This window comes from Panicum virgatum, chromosome 7K (genome assembly GCF_016808335.1).
Source record: "Panicum virgatum strain AP13 chromosome 7K, P.virgatum_v5, whole genome shotgun sequence".
In the NCBI taxonomy this organism is placed as follows: domain Eukaryota; kingdom Viridiplantae; phylum Streptophyta; class Magnoliopsida; order Poales; family Poaceae; genus Panicum; species Panicum virgatum.
In genome coordinates this window covers 38,136,067-38,160,951 of record NC_053142.1, presented here as the reverse complement: position 1 = coordinate 38,160,951, position 24,885 = coordinate 38,136,067, and the positions used below count along the sequence as shown (strand labels likewise).

The following is a 24,885-nucleotide window of genomic DNA, read 5'->3' as shown; positions in this document are numbered from 1 at the left end:
ACTTGGGTCAATTGCTTCATAGGCAAATTCAAGTTCTTGATATTTGTGAGCCAACTCCCTATGCTCTTGTTTAAGCTTTTTGTGGCTCTCTTCAACTTGCTTAGCAAGTACAAGTGACTCATTGTGCTTTTTGAGCAAGTCATTGTACTTGCCAAGCAAGTCGGAGTGGGCAAGCTCTAACTTGGCATGAGTGCTCTCAAGAATCTTGACTTTGCCCTTTTCCCTCTTGATGACGGATGTATACTCATTAATGAGGTTAGCAAACTCATTAGGGTCAAGCTCATCATCACTATCATCTTCACTCTCACATACCTTAGAGTTACCTTTGGCCATGAGGCACATTGGAGGTGGAGGTAGTGATGGTTCTTCATTTGTGAGAGCGATGGTGACTATGTCTTCTTCATCACTTGATTCTTCGCTTGATGAGACATCGGTCACCCACTCTTGTTTTTCCACCAAGAAGCTTCTCTTGGTGTTGCCCCTTTTCTTTGGGAAGAGCTTGGTCTTTTTGTCATGGCTCTTCTTCTTCTCAAGCTTCTTGTTCTTGTTTTTCTTCTCATCTTCTTCATCATCGCTTGAATCATGGCGATGTTTGCCTTTGTTATCCTTCTTTCTCTTGTCCGGCTTGGGGCAATCGGGAGAGATGTGTCCTTTTTCCCCACAATTGTAGCATGTTTTGTACTTGACATCTTCCCTATACCGGAACATCCTTCTTTTGGGGTCAAAGTTGTAACCCTTCTTTTTTATCTTGTCGCTCAAGCGTGTGAACTTTCTCATCATGAGAGCAAGTTCCCCATCTTCTTCATTATCGGATGAGCTTTCATGATGATCTTCTTCTTCATTGCTTGAGCTAGATTCTTGCTTGATCATCTTGAGCTTGCGGTGCTTGTTGACCTTGGTTTTGAGAGCAATTGATTTGCTTGTTGTTGGCTCTTCTGTCATACCAAGGATACTCATTTCATGAGCGCGAATTTCGCCCACAAGCTCTCCCACTTCCATTGTATCAAGATTCTCCTTTTGAAGCATAGCATTGATAATGTTGTACTTGGGCTTCGGAAGGAGCATGAGAATCTTGCGGTTGATGGAGCCACTGTCAATTTTGGAAACTTCAAGAGCATTAATGTCCTTGACAATGACATTCAAGCGGGAATACATATCATTGCAATTTTCATGAGCAAGCATTTTAAAAGAATCATATTTAGCTCTAAACAAGTGATATTTTTGTTCACGGACTTTTGTGGAGCCTTCATGAATTTCAATTAGCTCTTTCCATATATCACTTGCTAAGTCCATGCCATTTACTCTAGCAAAGACTTCCTCACTAATGGCTTCGAAAATTGCATTTCTAGCCTTTGCATTCCATTTTAATTGCTCGGCGGTGGGAGTTCCGGTGAATCCGGTCTTAGTGGCCAACCACACTTCGGGGGCAATCGCATCAAGGTATGCGGCCATGCGAACTTTCCAATAGGCAAAGTTCTTGCCCTCGAAGTGAGGCGGCGAACCACCCATCTTGGCCATAGCTCTAGGCGGTGAAGCCTAATGATCCAAATGAGCAACCTGGCTCTGATACCAATTGTAAGGATCGATGGACCAAGAGGGGGGGTGAATTGGGCCTTTTTCAAAATTCTAAAGCAATAAAACAACCTTAACCTATGCAAGGCTAGTAAGGCTCAATTCACCAACCGGCTAAACAAAGCAAACTACACAAGCTAACAAAGATATGAAACTAAGCAAGGTAGAGCTAAGCTATGATCTCTAAGGTCAAGCACATGAAAGAAAGCATGAAAGTAAGTGCTTGAAATGAAAGAGAGTGCAAGAGACAACCGGATTTTTCCCGTGGTGTCGATGTGTTGGCACACACCCCTAATCCACGTTGTGACACTCACTAAGAGTCTTGTCACCTCCCATGTCACCGAGACTTGGGCGCTCACTAAGAGTCTCCGTTCACCATCCCGGCGTGGTGGAGCTCAAGCCACGTACAATCTTCTTCTCCGGGCTCCCACAATCCTTGGCAAGCTCCGCGAGAAACACTTCGATCACCAAGATCGTCTAGGTGCTGCCAAACACCAAGAGTAACAAGTTCCTAAGCCTTCACTTGACCTACACTCAGTTGGCCCTAGCTCAAGCACACTTGTTACACTTGCAATGGATGAGTTCTTCAAGGTTGAAGCACAAACTAAGCACTAGATCTTCTCTCTTTTGCTCAAAGCTCTATCTCTTCTTCTCAAGGGTGGCCTCAGGTTTTCAAGGTGTCAAAAAGGCAACTGAAATGAACCAGGGAGTACCCTTATATAGAGTGGAGGTGGTCACATAGCCGTTGGAAGTTTTCTGCAGAGAAACCGTGACCACCGGAAGAACCGACGGTATAGAAAATATAGGCATCGGTTCAACCGGTCTCTCTGTGTCAAAGAAGTAGCCGTTGAAGTTCTGACACAGTATCCACGCTTGCGTCATTGCACCGGTGCATGCTCCGTAGGGGCATCGGTTCAACCGGTGCTGAAGAGGTTCGCTGATCAACTCAAACAAGCGTTCTGGAACAAAGTACATCCAATGCACCGGTGCTTTGATTCTGAACCGTCGGTTCAACCGGTGCTGAAGAGAAGTTGGAGTCCACCAAACATGCTCTCTGGAACAAAGGACTTTCATTGCACCGGTGCTTTGATTCTGAACCGTCGGTTCAACCGGTGCTGAAGAGAGGTTGAAATCCAGCAAAACATGCTCTCTGGAACAAAGGGCTTTCATTGCACCGGTGCTTATCTTCTTGACCATCGGTTCAACCGGTGCTTTACTTGATGTCTGCCTTCATCCAGAGAAGATAGACCGACAGGGCATCGGTCCTTCCGCCATGCATCGGATGCTCCGATGCTTGTGCACCGGTTCAACCGGTGCTACTGATTTTCTTTGTTTTCAGCTGTTTTGACTTGGATTCGAATGTGACTTTGATTGTTTCTTCTTCCAAGAGTTGTGTTGACTTCTATTGACCATCTTTTGCTGTTTTTGAGTGAGTGTGTAATATTTCTAGGGCCAACTCAAGATTGATCAAGCTACTAACTCATGAACCCCTCTTAATAGTGTGATCACTACAAAACTATAAAACCTATACTAACCTAAGTGTCCTTCTCAACCTTGTGACACTTAGGACTAGAAAGATCCTTAGCCTTGACATATAAGTTAAAAGCCGAGATCGCCTTTTTGAATGACCGAAATTAAGGGGCCTCTTTTGACATATGACCAAATGAGCGATAATGATCTTTTAAGCTGCACAAACTCATTAGTCACAATAACGGTTGTCATTAATCACCGAAACATACCTTGAGGGCCTAGATGCTTACATAGTTGCAGATGCTGTAGACAGGCAGGGATCACTTCGGATCAGGGATCCTCAGCCTCAGGGGGAGCCACAGCAGCAGTTGCGTCGTTCAGGACGTACTCGTCAGCCAGAGACGGCACAGACCACACCTGAGTCCCGCTCTCGTCCACGGACTCGAGGTGGTGGTACTCAGAGGGGAGCAGGTCATGCACAGCAGCAGCAGCACACCGGCAGTGACACTCAGATAGGAGGTCAGGACAGTGGTGAGGAGCTGCCCGAGGTTGAGCTATTTGATCTCAGGGGTATTCCAGGACCTAGGGTCAAGAGACTGAGATATGTCACCCCGGAGCAGTGGTTTCCCGAGCAGAGGGATATTGGAGTTGACCGTCGCTTTCACACTCTGCTCCAGGAGTCTTTCTATCACGCTTATACCCAGATGGATATCAAGATCAGTGAGCACAAAATGCTCCACTGGGTGGCTATGCGCGTGGCAGCAGGAGGGATTCCTATCCTCCCCTTGTTTGAGAGATATGAGGGTTTACCAGCTCTACTGAATGAGAGGTCTCGGTACATCAAAGAGTGGGTTCGCGTCTTCTACGCCACCCTATTTATTGAGGAGGACCGACAGTTCATAGATTTCATGTTCCAGCAGAGGCATTACAGATTGACTCGAGCACGTTTAGCCACACTGCTTGGAGTTCAGATTGCCGAGGAGCCACACTTCGTGCACTATCAGGCTTATGGCAGCACGGTGCCTCCTCGTCGTCCTCATGAGTCTCACGTCCCTTCTGACGAGGAGATCAGTGTTCTCTTTGAGCAGCCTTTCCTGCCTGGCACACCGAGGACCCCGGACAGACTTACTCACGTAGCTCACTCAGTACATCTAGCCTTGAGGAAGAGTCTATTGTTTCGGATTGGATACAATGAGGGGATCACAGCTCTGCAGCAGTGGCTTCTACTTTATATCATGACAGGACGAGATTTTGACCTCGTTGACTTCTTTATCTGCGAGCTAGAGGACGTGATCATGGATGGGATGACTGTTCACCGTCGTCACCCCTTCGCTCATTGGATCTACTGGATACTTGCTCAGCTCAGTCAGAATGAGCATATGGATGAGCTGGAGCAGTCGAGGACACACTTCAGTTTTTACTCACCTGCTACTCCTCGAGACGGTCGTCGTGGCTCGAGAGGCCAGCGCCGAGCACAGCGGGTTCTGGATGAGCGTTCTTTGGCTGAGGGCAGAGTTGCAGATGATCCGACTGCAGCCGAGGACGCTTCACTAGCAGCAGCAGAGGCCCAGCTCCCACACTACCTGATCACAGACTCAGAGGACTCGGAGGATGACGAGGATTTCATTCCCACTGTTACTGTTCCTCGAGGTGCTCATGACGATGAGGCAGGATCCTCCGGTGCAGCACGAGCCCCTGTTCCTCCAGTCACCACTGCTCAGGTCACTCAGCCCGATGCACTCGCTACTATTCTTCAGAGGCTATCTGACCAGCAGGACCGTTTTGCTGCAGCTCAGTTGAGTATGCAAGCCGAGCAGGCTCGCCAGCAGGAGGCCCAGACTCTAGTGCTTGAGGGGATTCGGCAGCAGCAGGAGGCCATGAGGTTACAGCTTCAGCAGCAGTCCCAGATCCAGCAGCAGATGTTCACTTTCTTCTCGGGATGCTTCGGTCAGCTGTACCGTCACACTGGACTGCCTGAGCCCCAGCTCCCTACACCCCAGCAGCTCCAGTTCGACCCCACTGCTCCCGCTCCACCTGTTGGCGGTTTTGTGCAGACACCCTTGTCATCCGTCCCGATGTCACCACTTCTTCAGACCGGGTTGTTTGCGAGCCCTGTTCCTACTGCTGCTCCAGCCCCTGCTCCACAGCCTAGTGTCTGGACTGCCGAGCAGCGTGCAGAGTTTCTTAGGCAGCAGCAGATCCTACACCAGCTCCAGCACCCCTCGGCTCAGTCCCTCACTTTCGAGTCACCTTCACAGCCTGAGGTGCTCCGTCCGTCCGTCGTACGCCCCACTCAGCCAGACCTGACTCCCGTCATGTCTGCTCCTCCGACGGACTCCACGGTCGTCGCCGAGCCAGCTTCTACCGCTGCACCAGCTACTTCTGCTGTTCCGACGACTCCGGTCGAGCAGAAGTCCTCTTCGGTCGACGACGACTGGACGGACGACGACGTCGATGACTCCGCCGCTCAGTTCTCCACCGGACCCAGCCTGAAGACCCCGCCTTCTCCAGCTCAGGATTAGTTTGCTTTCCTTTTTGGTGCTTTGTTGCCAAAGGGGGAGATAGATAGGGGGAGTAGAGATAGGGGGAGCTTGGTGGTTTGTGGCGTGATTGGATCTTCTTGGTTTTTGTGCATGGACATGTTATTTGGATATTGTGTATGCTCTGTGTTGACATGTCCCTACATGTGCTTTATTTCAAGTAATGCTTGCCTGTTTAACGCTTTCAATTTCATATCTTGTGTTTCTCTACTTTGTGTTGTCATCAATCACCAAAAAGGGGGAGATTGTAGCGCATCTAGGCCGATAGATGCTATTGGTAAGTTTCGGTGATTCATGACAACCGTATGCGACTAATGTGTGTTTTGAAGGAAAACTCATTGACTGGATTAGTCTCATATGAAATATGAAAGGAGACCCCTCAATTCGAAACAATCTTGCGAACCAAGGACTCAATTTGAAAGCATAAGGACCTTTCTAGTCTCAAGTGTCACAAGGAGATGAATGACACTTGTTTTAGCTAGGTTTTATAGTTTATCGTACTATTAAGAGGGGTTCATGAGTTAGTAGCTTGATCAAATTTGAGTTGGCCTTAGAAATCTTGCACACTCGCTCAAAATCAGCTCAAGATGGTCAATAGAAGTTAACACAACACTTGGAAGAAGAAACAATCGAAGTTACATTCAAATCCAAGTCAATTCATCTGAAAACAAAGAAAAACAGCAGCACCGGTTGAACCGGTGCCCTAGCATCGGAGCATCCGATGCTTGGCGGAAGGACCGATGCTCTGTCGGTCTATCTTCTCTGGATGCAGGCAGGAATCAAGTCAAATAACTCTATAGCACCGGTTGAACCGATGGTCAAAAGATAAGCACCGGTGCATTAGATGTACTTTGTTCCAGAGAGCATGTTTTGGTGGACTTCAACTTCTCTTCAGCACCGGTTGAACCGACGCTTCAGAATCAAAGCACCGGTGCATTGGATGTACTTTGTTCCAGAACGTTTGTTTGAGTTGATCAGGGAACCTCTTCAGCACCGGTTGAACCGATGCCCTTACGGAGCATGCACTGGTGCAATGACGCAAGCGTGGATACTGTGTCAGAAGCTACTAATTGGACACAGAGAGACCTGTTGAACCGATGCCTATACTTTCTATCCCGTCGGTTCTTCCGGTGGTCACGGTTTTTCTGCAGAAAACGTCCAACGGCTATGTGACCTCCTCCACTCTATATAAGGGTACCCCCTGGCTCATTTCAGTTACCTTTTGACACCTTGAAAACCTGAGGCCACCCTTGAGAAAAAGAGAAAGAGCTTTGAGCAAAAGAGAGAAGATCTAGTGCTTTGTTTGTGCTTCAACCTTGAAGAATTCATCCTTTGCAAGTGTAGTAAGTGTGCTTGAGCTAGGGCCAACTAAGTGTAGGTCAAGTGAAGGCTTAGGAGCTTGTTACTCTTAGTGATTGGCAGCACCTAGATGATCTTGGTGATTGAAGGTGTTTCTTTCGGAGCTTGCCAAGGATTGTGGGAGCCCGAAGAAGTTTGTACGTGGCTTGAGCTCCACCACGCCGGGATGGTGAACGGAGACTCTTAGTGAGCGCCCAAGTCTCGGTGACATGGGAGGTGACAAGACTCTTAGTGAGTGTCACAACGTGGATTAGGAGTGTGTGCCAACACATCGACACCACGGGAAAAAATCCGGTTGTCTCTTGCCCACTCTTTCTTTTCAAGCATTTACTTTCATACATCTTTTCATGTGCTTGACCTTAGAGATAATAACTTAGCTCTACCTTGCTTAGTTTCTTTTCTTTAGTAGCTTGTGTAGCTTGCTTAGTTAGCCGGTTGGTGAATTGAGTCTTACTAGCTTTGCATAGGTTAAGGTTGTTTTAATTGCTTTAGAATTTTGAAAAAGGCCCAATTCACCCCCCCTCTTGGTCCATCGATCCTTACACCAGCCTTGGGACGATCATAACCCAACACACCCCCGATGACCCATCTTCAGATGATCTTCTGCAGGAACAACTATTCCCATGGCACGCAAACCGCGGGAGATGCCGCTCCCATCTTCGATTCCGTAGTCGGCAAAGACACCCGCCGCCTGCACGGGCGCAGCCGCACGGCCTTCAACTCACCCTGGGCATTCGGTAAATACCGAACCGATCTTCGGCGCCATTGGAAATTCGGTTCCTCAAAAATTGGTACCGATTGGTTCTTAAAAAAAATTGGTACTGAGAAAATTCAGTTCGGTTTCGGTATTTACCGAACAGTACCGAACTGATCACAGAGAGGATGTAATAGCAGATTCAAAGACTAATTTTAACATCATTTCATAGATAATAATAGTACAAAATATAAATACATATAAAAGTCCACATGACTATAAGTGTGAGTGTCAAAATACGTAATATAGTAGTCTACAATAGTACAATCAATAATATAACAACACTCAAACTTATCACATTTCATGTAAGTTCGATAAATTCGGTTCGGTTTCAGTATTTACCTCGGTAATTCAGTTCCTGAAAACTCGGAACCGAAATAGGAACCAAATATTTCGGTTTCGGTAATTTCGATTCGTATTCGGTTCTCTGTATTTTATGCCTAGGGTTACCATCAGCCGCAACGCCGCCCGTGAAGAGAGAGGGGGGGAGTGAAAAGGGGAGAGGCGTGTCCACACGATCCGGCGTCTTTTTCAGCCTCGCTTTCCCGACCCATTTTTCGCCTTGGCTGTATGCGCTGCATCGGTGGCCACAGACAGACGGCGCCACGGCGAGCAACATCTCGCGACACATTGCTTATCTCTGCTGATCCGCACGGCAGGAAACGCAGCAGCACCGGCCAAAACCACACGAATTTTATGCCGAGGCGAGAGAGTTCTCATGCATCCCAGCGGGATCGGTCCAGATCGAGACGCCGTCGCTCCGTCCCGGCGGGGAGCGCGGAACTCCTCGCCGTCAACGGAGTTCAGACGCGGCGGCGGGCGGCAGTGTCGAAAGAAAAGAAGGGAAGGTGGTGGTGGAGCAGCAGATAGGCACGGCTTAAGCCTCCGGTGCATGAGGACCCCCCGCCCCCCCGCGCGCCGCGACAGTGATCTGGTCCATGATTCCTCTCGCCACTAGGCTTTGTCCGGACCCGCCTTGGACAGCTGGATGCGCTTGTCCCAGTTGCCTCCGTTCACTGCGCTTCTGCTCTTTTTTCGCCGCCCGGGGACGCAGGGTTTCTCTGTCCGTTTGCTCCATGGTCTTCGTTTCTTCAGAGCTTGTACGAAGTATACTTGCCGTTCCCGTAATTTCTTGGCTCGGCCGCGGATGGATAAAAAATGACACGGACCGATGGACGCGGATGAGTAGAAGGATCTAGGAAAATTGCAACATGGGGGTTAGGTGGAGCTTTGACGGGATTAGCGAGCTGGCTTGCGGCAGGACCAGGGCAGAGAAACCCTAATCTTTTGCTGATGATAACACTATTGATTTTTGTTGATAATATCTGGGCTGCTCGCCAGACAGGTGAACGGATGATGTGCTCCCTGATGTCGCCACTGTTTTTGTCGACGTGGGAGCAAGTTGCATTGGTCAAAGGTTGCCATTCCTCTCGTTCCTCTGCCGGATGCCGAAACGTACACGCCAGTTTGCCCTTCTGATCTGTGCTAGAAATCTAGAAGAATGTTCAAAACACGGAGTAGTAAATGGATGAGTGAGCAGAGTTCCTTTCAGACGCTGGATTTATTACCATAATGAAGTACTACTCCGTGTTTTGGACATTCTTCATGAATCCAGCGCGTGATTTTCTTCCAGAAAATCTAGAGAGGGTAACGCGGTCCAGCCAGCTGGGGTAAGAACAGATGATTTGCAGAATCGAGCGCCAATAGTTGGCTAGCATCCCATTGGCCTGATGATGATTGAGCAAACGGGCTGCTAGTTGAACTCTGTTAAAAAAAAAGTATCGGAGTTCAGCTCTGTTCTCAGCATCCCTGCATGTGTTCCAGAGGAGAAAGACGCAATACTTTTCTACAAAGAAATAGCACTGCCTCATATCTGATCTCCATGAAGGAAAACAAAAATGAAAAGATGCCACTGTAATTGTATCATCGATTCATCATACGAGGGCACTAGGGCACGGTAGGTCACACGGGCTCACAGTCACAGGTGAACTTATCCAGGAGGTCCGTCCAATTGGCTCTTCAGAGCCCGATCCATCATCTCTGAAAAAGATCGAAAGGCGGCTGCTGGCTGCTGCTATACACGGTCGTTTTCACACGCTGGATCGGGATGTCTTGGCCTCTTTCTTTTTTCTTTTTTTTTGAAGTGTTTTTTTTTTTGAGGGGTGGATGTGTTGGCCTCTTGGGAGCATATTCTAATTTCATCCCGGGCCGACGCGAGCCCCAGCAAGATTCGGATTTGGGGCCGCGGTTTGGACTCCGAGTCGGACGGCTCAACCACACGATTTTTTTCCTTTTTTTTGTGTATATAAATGCATGCACCCATCAGACGTGGTCGGCCGGCGGCTGGCCGCCTGCCGTCCCAATGTCGGCGGCGAGAAACGGCGGGGCATGAAGCACAGTGCGGCACTGTTCTTGCGGTTCCCTGAACTGCGCAGGAGGCCCGCGAAACTGTGAAAGGCTAATTGGAATCATCACATCTGAGTCTGACGCCTGACGGTGTACAAGAACAATCCTACTGGAGCTGGTGGAGAAACTGCACCCCGTACACAAGTTGCATGCTTCCTGCTTCCAATCAGACAGGGACTGAAAACGGAAAACAGTACGATGAACTGAGAGTGCATTACAAAATCAGACTGATGAAAAGCATACGCACGGACAGGGGACAGAGCATCAATCAGGCGTTAGAATTCTTAGACTTGTGTGTGGGATGTGGGTCAATACACCTACAAAATGCATCTCATGGTGGGAGATGTGGTGCGATCACTTTTGGTTTAGGCTCGACCGTCAACGAGGCTCCACTTACTTTGTGGTAGCTTCTGTTGCCCAAGCCAAAGTACGCTATGACACGTCGACTCAATGCGCTACAGCATGATTAAAATAATAAAACTTTTTTAAAACAATAATAATACTTGTCCGCACGACTCCTCAAGAAGCGATTGATCTTCCATCTCTAGTCTAGAGAAAAAGAAAGAAGAGAAAGAAAGTGTAGTGGTGGGTTTGTCCACCTGATAGACAACGGGTCTCGGTAGGCCCACTCTTATTGCAGCAGGCCTTCCACAGGCCCAACCGAACAAAGGCTCGGCCCAGCTACGGTTGTAAGAGCCGCCCTCCTTGATCGGGGCCCACGTACTTCCACCTCGAACTCCTTGCTCCTCTTTCCTCGGCGACGCCGCGTTCTCTACCACGCCACAGCGCCTCGCCCCCGTCTCCGGTCTCCAGTCTCGCAACCGCGACGAGATGGCGGAGGTGAGAACCTTCTAGAATCCCCCCTTCCCTGATCGCGCCTCCCACGGCGCCGTTCTGTCCATCCTGTTCCGCCGCCGCGCCGGGTCGCTGCATCTGTCGGTTGGATGTTACCTGACAGTAGGCTTTGATCTAGTTCGCCGATCGTGCGACTGGAGATGGTTTCCCGTCGCGTGGATCTGATCCGTGTGTGTGTGTGAGAGAGAGAGAGAGAGAGAGAGAGAGAGAGAGAGAGAGAGAGAGAGAGCGTGAGGTGGATTGTGATAGGTGTTTGTTTGTGGACACAGGACACTAGGTCCATTTCTTTGCTTGATCCCCCCAGTCGTGCAACTTGCGTGCTGCGTGCTGTTGTGGTGGAAAATTATGGAGTCATGTGCTAAGATCTGATATAGGATACTGCATTCATTGTTTAAGTGACTGAAGAGTCACGTTTTTAAAATTTTAAGGGTAGGGGCTGCCGGGTTGTATTGGTGATAACATTTGGTTGGGCCTTTACAGATTTGCGAGGATGGTGATAGTGATACTGGTTCTAGCAGCCGCCATTGTGGCAAGCACCAGCAGACTGTATGAATTGAAGAATAGGTTAGTTGCTTGATATGGATGGTATTTGATCTCCTCGAGACCTAGTAGTGCTGTCTCAGAGGCTCATCTATTTGGTGAGTGTTAGGGTGCCATATTTTTCTCTTATTTTATAAGAAGAGAAGACTATCTTACATTTACCTACCAGACACTGTCATGTGCATCCCAGTGAAATGAGCTAGTATCTTTCATTTTAATGCCATGCTTATTGGTTCTCAATTTTGTCTTGCGTTTTTTTGTTTTATTTGAATTTCCTATATTTTTTTTTCATTGTTTCTGTTTATATGCTTTGCGTTTCTACCAGATTGAGCTGAAGACCGCACCTGCTGACTTCCGCTTTCCTACAACGAACCAAACCAGGCACTGCTTTGCGTGCTATATTGAGTACCATAGGTATGTTTGCTGGAAAATTTTACACGTGACTTATTCAAAGAAAAAAAAAAACTTTACACGTGAGCAATATCCCAGTTCTTCAGTATTTGAACTTCCATGCAACCAGATGTGCCAATGACAAAGGGGATGAAACTGCTGATTGTCAGAAATTCGCCAAGTACTACCGCTCTCTTTGCCCAGGAGAATGGGTGAGTGCTTGTGCTGTCTTTTGTAGTACCACTGCATTTTTTTTGCATCTTGCCAGAATATAGGAAATTTGTGATGCACTAAGCTACTAGCCTGAAGCAAGAATCTTCAGAGTTAAACTCCATATCTGAATTACTTGGCCATAAACCACTGATTTGTTTCTTCCATCATATCACTTCCTAGGAGTAGAAACTTGTGGATAATGTGACTCATTGGAACATTTGGCTATGCATATTAGCTTACAAATATGTTATATGCCCCTGCTTATAACTTTTTTTGCAGTCCGCACTTCTAGCGTTTAGTTCTCTCGAGGGAGTAGTTTTAGACTTGCTGGATTTTTATTTGTTTTCAAATATCATTTCCTGTTCTAATCTTTTGATGGTTCCCAAGTATGTTTCACATTTTCCCTTCCTGCAATCCTTCCATTTGTTTACCGATCAATGCTTAGCTGGACCATGTTGTCTTGACACATTGAAACTAGCCATGCATTCTAGCCTGGTTTCTTCATTGTCATCAACTTTTTCTCTACTGAATCAGGTTGAGAAGTGGAACGAGCAGAGGGAAAACGGGGCCTTTGCAGGGCCCCTCTAAATCTTATTTGAGAGTTACCGCGGGACCACCCTACAGTTTTCATCACTCCGGATTTGTTCTTATTTGAATTTGTGTTACTGTCTCGTGTCACCTAAGCACTCACTGCAAAACAGTTCGTGATGCTGTTTATTTGAATTGCACCCTTAATTTAAACCGTTGTTGTTACTGATGTTATGTTTTTCCAGACCTCTTTTTTGTTGGCTCTTTTTCAGAACATAGATGGTTTCTAAAGTTCATAGCCGATGTCACTGTTTCCTACTGGAATCTGAATAATGTTCGCATGGATGGTGCTAGGGGGAACACCAAAGAACTAAGAAATTAAAGGAACATGGAAATGAAACGAATTTGCTTACGTTTTACTATTAGAATTCCCATTTATTGTGAACCTTAATAGGAAGCGAATGTTCTTTGTTTTTTTTTAAGATGAGGGATACACCAGACTCAATATCCATCTTGTGGATGTATACATAGCCAAGACCAAGAGTAACAAGAGTTTTTAGACTCTAAACCTCAAATCAGAATCCCAAAATACAAGAAAGAAAACTCAAAAACAAAAAAAAAGAAACTTGAAGACTGAGCTTCGATTTTCTTCTTTGCTCTCGTTTCATCCCTGCGAAGTCTTTGTCCAGCATAAAAACCATCACATCTCTCGTATTCTTAGAAACTTGACGTCTAAATCGCTTGGTGCAGCTGAAGTAACAAAATCAGACCTAAGGATCTCCAAGGCGATGCTTCAAGAAGAGAACAACATCGAAGACGCTGCAGCTGCCTCATCCAGGAAGCCGGAGTTGAGTTTTCAACCGGAGATCCACCGATAGTTGTAGGCTACACCACGAGAATGCCCTTGAGGGAAACGAGGCCCACAAACGTCGCTATTGTCGACATTGATACACTATCGGGAAGAGCTTTCGCCTGGAAAACCTGCTATCGGGGTCGATGGAAATAGTAGATGTGCTAGACCGTAGAGTGGCACATCAGCTGTGTGATCTCCACACGATCCTCCTTCTCTGCGCCTCCTTCCTGCTCCTCACTGTGACCGGGCCATCGCTTGGACACTTGGCCGGTCGGCCACAGGCTCACCAGGAACTGCGCCACAAAGGCCACTGGACTTACCGCTCCCGCTCCACCTTAGCACCTCCGCAGGTTGGGCCCCACCGCAGCCAGCCACTGCGCTCTGCCACGACTGGCGACGGATCTGAGTTCGCGGCCACTGGATTCGACCAGAGGCCTCAGATACGGCCATGCTGATGCCGTCGCCACCCCCTGGCGGCGGTCCCCTTCGACCTGCAGCGGCCGCACCCGCTAGGCGGAGAGGAGAGGATGCTGCCCTGCCACTGCCATCCTTGTGGGCCGTGCAGGCTTTTGGCGGCCGGCTCCGGCAGCAACGCGGCGATGCGGAGAGGGAGAGGGGCGGTGGCTAGTGGTGGGCGACCGCCCATGTTTATGTTATTTGGGTAGAATAGAACTTCATACATATGTGTCATGTAGTAAAAACAGGAGACTCATCATCTCCAGTTTTAGGACTGACCTGATTTGGTTAGCAAATTGATTTATCTCTTACAGGGAGAGAGGAAAAAGAAAATCAGCCCCTCGTTAATCTCCTTCCCGGCGGCACCGGGTCCATCGGACATGGGAGCTGATGTTCTTTGGTTAAAATAGAACTTCATACATGTGTCATGTATTAAAAATAGGAGACTCATCATCTCCAATTGAGGATTGACCTGATTTGGTGAGCGAAATTGCTTTGTCTCTTGCAGGGGCGCGGTGGGTCTAGAGGGGCTTGAGCCCCCCCCCCCCCCCCCCCCCGAAAAATTATAAAGTAGGAAGAAGGGGAAAGAAGAAAGGGAGAGAGAGGAAGAAGAAAATCATCCCCCATTAATTAATCTGCTTACTGGCGGCACCGAGTCCACCGGAGATGGAGAATGAATTCAACCTCTGGACTGAATATATGAGTGATGGCTTAGGCTACCATCAACCTTGATGTGCAGCAAATGTTCTTTTGGTAGAATTCCAGGTAGTAAAAGCAAGACTCAACATCTCTAGTTCAGGACTGACATGATTTAGTAAGCGAAGTTATTTTATCTCTTGCAACCCTGTGGTATTTGGGTTCCTTTCCTACGAACTGGGAATTTACTGTTTAGATTGAGTTCTGAATATCTAGAGGTGATTCTAGTATGTGAAAATGATGAAGTAATAACGGGGTATTAATCATAGAAAATCCATATAAAAATACAGCATTTTTTTCACGACCGAGCACATTTTTTATTAAAAAGGAGAATAAGAAAAAATTGCTTTATTACGAAGCATCTCATTAAATTCACTATATTTGAAATGATTACACGCTGCATAAGAAGAAACAAGATACACATACAACTAATCTCTTGCAACTCCGAATCGGACGGTTCAAATCGGCGAGGATGCGTAGTTCATAAACCTACCGAATGAAATAATCATTCTAGACCCCCCTCGCTATCACTGTATGTGGACCCAGATCCCCTTGCTGGGAATGCGCCCGTTGACGACGAACAGCATGTAGTAGCCCGGTGGCGCCAGGACCGCCGTCGCCGGCATAGTCACGGTGGCCTCGTAGAAGCCGGGGAACGGCGTCGCTACCCCGCCGTTCAGCTGGAACGCCTGTGTGGGCTTCACCTGGACCTGGAGGAACAGCTGCCTCTGGTTCTGCGCGAACGAATGCGTCGTGAACGACGGCGCGACCATCGTGACCGCCCCGGGAACGCCGACGCGAGCGAAGAACTGCAGCTTCAGCTGCGCGCCGTACGTGACGTGGACCGGCCCGTCCTTGGGCGACGGGACGAAGATGTTTGGGCGGAGGCCGTCGTTGGGAGCGTCGAGGTAGAAGGGCGCGAAGGCCTCCAGGGTGAGGTCGGTGGGGAACTTCTTGTCGAAGACGTAGAACTGGTGCGGGTTGCTGCCGCCCACGATCACCCGGCCGTCGCGGTCGAGCACCGCCGAGGCGTGGTACATCCGCGGCCGCGGGGTGCCCGCCGGCGCCTGCGCCTCGAACCGGCTGGTCGGGGTCACGAACGGGAGGTCCGGCCGGTAGATGACGGGCGTGGGGTTGAAGGTGTTGGCGGAGTCCCACCCGGCGATCCCGTCCGTGGCGCCGTTGATGATGGCCACCTCGCCGTTGGGGAGCAGGATCATGTCCCCCATCACCCGCGGCGACGGCATCTCTTCGACGACCCACGACGGGTTCGTGTCGGTGATCTTGAGCCGCCCGCACGTCCTCAGCGCCGGGGGGAACTGCCCCGCCGCCACGGCGCCGTTGGAGGTGGCCGGCGTGCCCCCGCAGATGAGCACCTCGGCCTCTGTGGGGTTGGGCTTCAGCGGGAGCAGCACCGACGAGCCGGCGTTCGGGTTGGTCCTCAGGTCGCCGCCGTCGCCGAGCGTGGTGTAGTTCCGGACGATCTTGCCGGCATTGTAGTCGAAGAGGATGGCGCGGTTGCCGGCGAAGATGAAAAGGTTGCCGTCTATGTTGAGGTGCACGAACGGGTAGAGGCTGTTCGTTTGACCCAGGAACGGCAGCGAGAAGGCGGCGTTGGTGCCGGCCTTCGGGTAGAACTCGTAGCTGGGCTGCCCCAGCCCGCCGACGATGATGGCGCGGCCGTCGGGGAGTTTCTGGTTGGTGGCGTACCACCGGTCCGCGGCGAGCACGACGGGGGCCGGCTCCTCGGTCCAGTCGCAGGTCGCGTCGCTCCCGCCGCTGCACGCGGGCATGAGGCGGATCTTGCGGGTGCCGTCCCTCCACCCGCCGTTCTGGACGAGGGTGCCGTCGGGCGCGACGTGGCCCGAGGAGCACCAGGTGTCGGTGAAGAGGGAGAGCCCGCGGAAGGTGCCGGACGCGACGCTGTACTCGACGGAGTGCGCGGTGCAGTCCGTCCTGTTGCGGAACCATAGGTCCTGGGGGTTGGTGCGGCAGGGGTGGCCGGTGGGGAAGGTGAGGTTGGACGGGCCGACGTTGGTGCGGTCGAAGAGGATCAGGCGGTCGTTGTGCAGGAGCTGCATGTGCATCCCCGACACGCCGACGTTCTGAAGGAACTTCCAGCTCCCGGCGGCGAACGCCGGGGAGATGCTGCCATAGGCGAGGAGTAGGAGGAGGGCGAGGTGGTGGAATCCAAGCTTCATGGTGGTGGCTACGAGAGAGGGATAGAGGCTGCTTGTGGAGCAGTGACTGTATGTGCTGCTGGTGTGTTTTAGCTCGGGGGCTGCGATCCTATATATATATTTGCATTCCGAGCTCGAGCCATTTTTACATCTGTGCCATTAGTTGAGACCCCACCTCATTTTTGCCACTAGTTCTGAATCCACCTCAGTTTGTCTTGGTCAATATTTTGCTTTCCTCAGTTTTGCCATTCCGTCACCTTTGCCATCCATTTCCGGCGTTACTGACAGGAGGGTCCCGCACATTAACCCGACAGGTGGGCCCAGCTTGCTTCATCCCTTCCCATCCCCAAATCGACCCGATCCCCACCCCAGTCACTGCATCCTTATCAGACCAGCCCCAAATCGATTCCAATCCCTAGCACGCGCGAGCTCCGCTGCCTCCACAATGCCGCCGCCTCCTGGAAGCGCCGCCCTGCCCTCCATGACGCCGCCGCCTCCTTGAAGCGCCGCCTTGCCATCGACCCGATCCCCACCCCAGCCGCCGCCCTGCCCCGTGCAGGTTCCAACGCCGCCCCGCCCATGAACCCCGCTGCCGCCCCGCCCCGTGCACGCGGCCGGCCGGAGAGGCCAGCCCCACGCCGTGAATCACCTCGCCGTCGAGCCACGCACCAGCTTTGCCACCGCCGCGCGCGTCCAGGGGAGGGGAGGCCGGTGGGAGATCCGCCCCGCCGCTCCGGGCGGCCGCGCGACCCCCGGGCGGCGCATCCCCCGCCCCCTCCCAAGAAGGCCGGGCAACTACAAGGGCGCAAGCTCTGCTCCGGCCACCCCACGCGCCCGCGGCACCCTGCCCTCCCCGTCGTCACGGAGTCGAGATCTTGAGTACGCATGCGCCCTCCCGATCGAGGCCGCCGCGAGATCTCTCCATCTGCGACATCACCGTCGTCCGCTGCAACCCTCCCCGCCTCCGGCCCTCCCCGTCGTCCACACGCGACTCCGCGGCACGCCCTAGCCGCTGCCATGGCTTGTTCAGCCGCCGCCGCCCATCAAATTGCCCGTCTCGCCGCCGAAAAGGCTCATGCGGCTGCTGCTGCTGCTGAGGAGGCTAATGGATTCGTCGTCTCCGCCGTGAGCGCCACCAAGGAGACCCGTCTAGCTGTCGTCGCCGCCTCCAAGGCGACTGCTGCAGCCGCCGTCGCTGCCACCGCCGAGGCTTCCCCTCGGTCTGCCGCGCTGAGGGGACGCATTACGCCACACTAGCGCTCGGGGAGGCAACCTCGAAGGCCATAACGGCCGAGGGCTCCACATGCGTGGCTGCACTATTGGTTTAGGATGCGCAGGCGGTGAGCGCCCTCGCTTCGGAGAAAGCCCGCACCGCCGCCGTATGGGCCCGGAAGACGTGCGCCGCCGTTGATGGTCAGGTCTGAACTCTTCTCACTTGCACACTAAGTATCCGATAGAATGTCTAAAATGCTTTGTTCATTGAGTATTTAGTTCTCTTATATTTGATTTACTCATTGTGTAGTTATTTCTCCATTTAACTACTAATAACGTGACTCATTTTAGCTTTGCAACAATTGCAAGAAGATTGGGTAGTTGCAGTGTTGTGTGGGATATGCTCTGGGGAAGATGCATTGGGTTGCAGATTCCATACGTGATCATTGTAAGAATGCTCGTACATCATATGAATGTTCTCAAGGATCCAAGTTGGCACAAGTTGTTGGTACCATGGAGACATATGCGAATATTCATGAAGAAGCTGCGGGGATTTGCAAAGATGATCAAATGGCGCCTCTTGACGAGTTTACTATGAAAAGCGGCGGGAATTCTAGGTTGTATGCGAAGTTTATGTTGAACATGTGAAGGATTGTGGGATGCTATTTGTTTTGGAAAATTGTTTGAATTTTTATGGTTGTCATGCAAATGATTAGAGATATCGATTAAAGAGTATTTTTAAATATTTTAATCGAACGTAGACGACAAGGTTATTTAATTACATTACAGCTTATTTATTTTTTTTAAATGTTTTGTAAAACTAAAAAAATAAAAACTATTCCCGCACCCAGACCCGAATGTGCCAAAGTCTCACCCAGACGCCGAATGTGCCAAAGTCTCCCAACCAGCAGGCCCAAGCAGCCCTTTGCAACCATCCCCACCCGTACCCACACAGCCACCACGCCGACCCCCACCCCCAAAGTCCCCCAACCAGCCCCTTCCCCGCTGGCCACGAGCGCGACCTCCGCCCCTCCGCGCCCGAGCGTGCATGTGCCTCAGCAGCGGGTCGCCGACAAGTGGGACCCACTCGTTTTGATGTGTAAAATATGTGTGCGCCGCAGAGATTTGAACCCGCGACCTTAAGTTTGGGAAGGCTAATGAGTGGAGCCGCTGACCAATTGCTTCAGCTCAGTGTTTTGTTGAATTTGAACATGTAATATAATTTATTTATAGCTTCTGGAAATATAAGTAAAATTCAGAAAGTGCAGCAATTTTGAACGGTAGGTACCTCGATTAAATTACAAAAAAATCTATAAAAATTACACAAGAATAAGAAAAATCAAATAAACATAATTATGCCTAAAATGTCCCAAAAAATGGACGGTATAACTAAAATATTTCAAATTTGTATTTGAGCATCTTTTAAAAAAAATTAAGAATATGATAACTATCACCAAAATTTCTGAAACTTGGCATGGTGTCATTATATCATGATAGAGCCCTGAGAAAAAAAAATTCACAGTGTTTTGAAACTTTTAGTGTCAAAGTCTTCACAAACTCAATATAGCTCATATAAGTTTCTTAAACATTGAACTAGATCCCTCCATTTTATACTACATAGATGAAGTTTCTCATTATTTTCACTTAAATTTTGGAACATACATTCTTCTTTAGTTCTTTATGACATAGGAAAACTAAATAAGTTTTGATATTTTTTTAAATTTGAGCATATTGTAATCGTATTTTTGTCTCATTTTTGAATTTTTTGACATCAATTCACTCAAAATTCAATCTTGGACAACATATTTCCACGAAATTCAAATTTTGGACAGCATGTCCCCATAAAATTCAAATTTTGGACAGCATATCCCCACAAAATTCAAATTTTGGACAGCATATCCCCACAAAATTCAAATTTTGGACAACATGTCTCCACAAAATTCAAATTTCATCAGCATCACAATAAATGAGAATGGAAACATACAATCTGAAGCAAAATACAAGTTCAATTTCAAGCAAAATACAAGTCCAATTTCAAACAAACATACAAGTCCATGAGACACACAAGTCTATCATAAATTCGAAGTTCGACCCCACTAAAGGTTAAAATATTCTGAAATAAACATCACAAGTCAATGACAAGTTTCATTTTGCGATTTCTTTGACTCTTCCTTGTGTTTTTGGCCGGACTATCTTCAATTGTGTGCACCACCTCTTTACCTCTCTTTTCTTAGCTTGTGCCACTAGTTTGGACGGCTCAGCTAGTGACACGATAGCTTCGGCTTCTTTACCTCCCTTCTTTATCCTCTTTGGCAGATTTTTTTCCTGTGCAACCTACAAACAAATAATAAAATATATAATTACTGATAAACATAAGAAAGGAAGAAGTATGTAAACGAATAATACCTAGCTTTTGTAGCATTAGAGGCCTCAGATAGTGGCACAACAACAACATCGGAGGGATCAGGCAGAAGTGGCACAACATCAATATCGGAGGGCTCAGCTAGTGGAGACTCAACAGCAATTTCATATGGCTCAACTAGTGGAGACTCAGGTGCAACATCAGTGGATTCAGCATCTGCCTCTCCAGCATTTTTTGCACCCCAATGCTCATCTTCACTAAAAATTGGGTCAACAACATTTTCTACACCCCAATGCTCATCTTCACCAAAAGCTGGGTCAACAGCATTTTTACAAGTTCTAGCAATATGACCCAATCCTCCACATCTTTTACATATCCGCTTCCTAGGTCCAAGTCCTTTTCTACCTTCTGCACTTGATCTTATTCTGACCTTTCTTGGCCTTCCTAGAGCTCTCCCCTGAACTGGAGCATGAAGAACAAATTCTGGATCAACTGTTGTCCCCTGGTGCTTTCCCTCAATAGAAGGCACATTATCAACATACGTAGCATTAAACCTGGCAACAGAGTAGTACCCATGTACATACTGATCAATCTCACAAGCTAGACCACGAAGAGAAGTAATGAAATACAAGGCATGAATGCACGACAATCCAGTGATCTTCCATTGTCTGCAACTACATGTCTTTCTCTGTAAATTTACATGATACCTCCATTCTCTCTTCTCTTTATCCATTGCTGTCACCTCTGCCGCAAAATTATTGCGCCTAACCAATGTCATTCTGAGACCGTCAGTTTTATCATGCAATTTCTTCATGACAGCTGGAATAATTTGGTGGCCAGCAAACTTTGCAGCTGCAATTTTTTGGCGCAGTAAAAACTTTGCCATAATCATCCTTTGGATGGCGTCCAACAAATCTACCAAATGAAGTCCCTTTGTATCTCTAATCCATGAATTGAAACACTCTGCAAGGTTATTGTTCACATAGTCAACCTTGCAGAGTTCATTGAGTTTGCTTCTAGCCCACACCTTCTTGTGGTTATCTTGTAAGAATTTCTCCAGCTTAGGATTTTTATACAACTGATTCAAGTGATACTCATGCTTCTTCAGGCTGTATGTCAGTGACGATTGCCATAAGTTGTCATCAACTAACTTCCCTCTATGTTTTGCTCTATTTACATTTCCAGCAAGGTGCCGCATGCATTCCCTATGCTCCACTTGAGGAAACACTTTCTCTACAGCAATTTCCAAACCCTTACAAGCATCCGTGTGTATGACCAACCCATCCGAAAACCCAATCATCTGACGCAAGTTCTGTAGAAACCAAGTCCAACTCTCTTCTGATTCTGTCTCCAGCACACCATAAGCAATAGGAAAGAGCCAATTATGGGCATCAATAGCACAAGCAGATGCTAACTGTCCTCTGAACCTTCCATTTAGAGCAGTTGCATCCACTACTAAATAGGGCCTACAACCATTTAAGAATCCACTCCAGCATGCCTTGTATGACACAAAAACTCTCCTAAAGCATTCCTTTTCCTTTACCTTGCCTCTCAAATTATACTTCACCATCTCCTTATCAATCTCAACAACACTATCAGGACATGCCCTCTCCACTTCAGCTTTCCATATGTACAACAACCGAAAGCTATCTTTCCACGGGCCATATATATTGTCAAGAGCCATTTCTTTACCATAGAATACCCTCATGTACGGTACCTCAATATTATAAACCTCATAGATCTTCTCAACCAATTTAGTTGGACCAATGCATGGGTCCTTAGTCACCCACCCCAACATTGCTTGGGCGCACCACCTACTCTTAGCTGCCTTATGTGCTCCATTAACATGTGGGCAAGTGTGAGGAAGAGGGTTAACTTTCACCTGAATAACAGTGCTATTCCGCATAACAGAGGCATGCATCCTCCACTTACACCTTCGATTTGGACAGTGAACCCTCAACCTAGTTGGATCACTTTTCTCAATGATGTAACCCCTTTTGTTAGTAATGCAGTACGTAGCAAGTGCATTTCTTCAATCAAGCATAGATGGAAATATGTTGCCTTCTTCCATGGTTGGATTGTTTATGTTATGCACAACAATTGGTCTGTCCTCATCCTCTTCGCCACCCGTACCCATATCAACATTCTCCTCCCTCTCTTCTTCATCAGTGACATCAAACGGTACAAGTGCCATTTGCTCAACATTCACCTCATCATGTTGCTCAACAAATTCAGAATAAAGTCTCTCATCATCATTATCTTTCACTGGCTCATCAAAAGCTTCGACTGATTCCTCCATCCTAGTTAACACAAAAAAGTTCCGGTTATAACTAAGTATACACAATTGCTACATATCATACAACCTATCAAGAGTTGCTACAAATGTCCTACAATTCAATTTACCTAGATGTGGGCTCAGTGTTGGAAGGCGAGGTCGTCGGGGGCACGTGCTCGGGAGGCAAGGTCGTCGGGGGTATGTGCCCGGGAGGGCAGGCTGCCCGCTTGCAGTTGACCCGTCGCTCAGCCATGACAGGGGGAGGCACTGAGTGTGGCCGGGATGGTGTGCACTGGTGCAGGGGCGTCGGGGTGGATGGTCGTCGGGGTGGGACGGAGGGCGGTCGGACGCGCGGGGCCCCCCACCGATGAGTCCTGCAATAGCGACGGGAGGTGGGGCGGATCTAGCAACGGCGACAAGAGGTAGGCCGGGTCTCGCGCATGCACGCACGGGAGCTCGACGGCGTCAGAAGCGCGGGACGCCGGCTCAGGGTCCTCGCAGCGTAGGGCCCTCGCTGCGGCGCCGTTGTGGAGGTCGCTGCATGGACGCGCGGGGCGTCGGCCCTCCTCACGTCGGAAGGCGGCGCTGGTTGCGGCTGAGCGCGGGGCACCGGCTCAAGGCCCTTGCGGCGTTGGGGTGCTGTCCCTCCTCACAGCTGGCAACGACGGCAAGGTGGCGCTTCAAGGAGGCGGCGGCGTCTGGAGGGCAGGGCGACGCTTCTAGGAGGCGGTGGCGTCGTGGAGGCAGCGGAGCTCGCGCGTGCTAGGGATTTGAATCGATTTGGGGCTGGTCTGAGAAGGATGCGGCGGCTGGGGTGGGGATCGGGTCGATTTGGGGATGGGAAGGGATGAAGCAAGCTGGGCCCACCTGTCGGGTTAATGTGCGGGACCCACCTGTCAGTAACGCCAGAAATGGATGGCAAACGTGACGGAATGGCAAAACTGAGGAAAGCAAAACATTGACCAAGGCAAACCGAGGTGGATTCAGAACTAGTGGCAAAAATGAGGTGGGGGTCTCAACCAAGGAAAAAAATTTCGACCGGTAAATCCGGTTTACCGGAAAATTTACCGTTACCGGTAGTGTCCGAGAAACGGATTTCGGTGATATTTCGCATTTACCGGTTTCAAATTTGAAAATTTCAAAAAAATTTATATAAAATAGGGTAAAAATCTGATAAAAAACTAGACATTTTTATGAGCATTTTGGACTAATATTTTTTGAAATCTAACCTCATATGTTGTGTAAAAAAAACAGACCCGTACGACGGTGAGGATGATGGTAGCTCTACATCTGTCAGTTCCACCTACAGCTACCCGTCGGCACCCACCTTTGTGTGGCCACCACAACCACATCCGATGGCTGTCCCTCCGCGTCCTCTATATGGATATCCTCATATATACTATCAAGGATACCTCCATATGGATTTCCTCACATGTACTATCAGGAATATCCCCCAGAGCAAGATCACAGAGATGACGAATGAGTACCCATGTATGTAGGTAACACATCTTATTTTCTCACTTGCATTCATTTCTTTTGCATCTTCTCATCCATTTTATTTATTCCATTCTATAGGATTCGACGTTACAATGTGAGTCATCAACAATTTCCGGTCGGTCGTAAGGTTTTCCTGTTGGAAAACACCGAAATAAAAATTTTAGAGTATATTTTGTGTTAACTATTTGAGACTTGTATTATTTGAACCTATAAATTGTGTTAACAAGCTGAACCTATATTTTATTGCATTTGGATTGTGGTTTGTATTGATATACATATGTTTTACGTCAATTCTATTAATATTTGCTTTGTAAGAAAATCATTATGCATATTGAACTATTATATATAAGAATTAGATATAATTCTCTAAAAATATTCCACTTCTCTTAACACAATTTGTTATTTTCTATCGTGGTCAACATTTTTCGGTCCATACGCAGCGAATTCCACCGAAATTACAACGGAATTCGGTCGAAAAATCCGAAATTCGATGATTTCAAATTTGAATTGGTTTACCGATCGGTAAATCCGGTAAACCGGCGGTTTTCGGTAACTTACCGTTACCGGTAAGGACCGGTAAATCACTTACCGCCGGTAAGTTTTTCCCTGGTCTCAACTAATGGCACGGATGTAAAAAGCCCTTTTTGTTTACACTTGTTTTTTCTGTTTGAAAACCCCGGAACATGCAGGAGTGTGATCGTCCAGGAGACAAGGAATGCAGGCATTC

At 48.6% G+C, this 24,885-nt stretch overlaps 3 protein-coding genes and 1 long non-coding RNA gene across 5 annotated transcripts; 2 read left to right on the top strand and 2 right to left on the bottom strand.

Annotated features, from left to right (window-relative positions):
- The first annotated feature begins 10,826 nt into the window (after nucleotides 1-10,826).
- LOC120642596 (cytochrome c oxidase subunit 6b-2-like) lies at nucleotides 10,827-12,861 on the top strand. Its single transcript, XM_039919190.1, has 4 exons — nucleotides 10,827-10,941; nucleotides 11,822-11,910; nucleotides 12,017-12,098; nucleotides 12,634-12,861. Exons 1-4 carry the CDS (start codon nucleotides 10,933-10,935, stop codon nucleotides 12,685-12,687), a joined length of 234 nt encoding a protein of 77 aa, XP_039775124.1. The 5' UTR covers nucleotides 10,827-10,932; the 3' UTR covers nucleotides 12,688-12,861.
- A 2,138-nt stretch (nucleotides 12,862-14,999) lies between these two features.
- On the bottom strand, nucleotides 15,000-16,888 carry LOC120642413 (aldehyde oxidase GLOX-like). The gene has a single exon (XM_039918919.1). It carries the CDS (start codon nucleotides 16,831-16,833, stop codon nucleotides 15,160-15,162), a length of 1,674 nt encoding a protein of 557 aa, XP_039774853.1. The 5' UTR covers nucleotides 16,834-16,888; the 3' UTR covers nucleotides 15,000-15,159.
- A 3,496-nt stretch (nucleotides 16,889-20,384) lies between these two features.
- Nucleotides 20,385-22,184, bottom strand: LOC120640219. The gene has a single exon (XM_039916075.1). It carries the CDS (start codon nucleotides 22,182-22,184, stop codon nucleotides 20,385-20,387), a length of 1,800 nt encoding a protein of 599 aa, XP_039772009.1.
- Nucleotides 22,185-24,074: 1,890 nt separating this feature from the next.
- LOC120642621 lies at nucleotides 24,075-24,472 on the top strand. 2 transcript variants are annotated; one of them, XR_005662657.1, is made up of 2 exons: nucleotides 24,075-24,152; nucleotides 24,237-24,472. It is a non-coding gene; the product is annotated as an uncharacterized LOC120642621 (long non-coding RNA). The 2 variants fall into 2 exon arrangements; XR_005662658.1 differs by having other exon boundaries at nucleotides 24,076-24,160.
- The last annotated feature ends 413 nt before the right edge of the window (nucleotides 24,473-24,885 follow it).

Bases quoted from the DNA above. Each gene is read 5' to 3' on its own strand.
- LOC120642596 (XM_039919190.1), top strand. The intron at 11,911-12,016 runs GTATGTTTGCTG...CCATGCAACCAG, and splicing joins TGCTATATTGAGTACCATAG to ATGTGCCAATGACAAAGGGG. The intron at 12,099-12,633 runs GTGAGTGCTTGT...CTACTGAATCAG, and splicing joins CTCTTTGCCCAGGAGAATGG to GTTGAGAAGTGGAACGAGCA.
- LOC120642413 (XM_039918919.1), bottom strand. From the start codon at position 16,833: ATGAAGCTTGGATTCCACCACCTCGCCCTCCTCCTACTCCTCGCCTAT.
- LOC120640219 (XM_039916075.1), bottom strand. From the start codon at position 22,184: ATGTTGGGGTGGGTGACTAAGGACCCATGCATTGGTCCAACTAAATTG.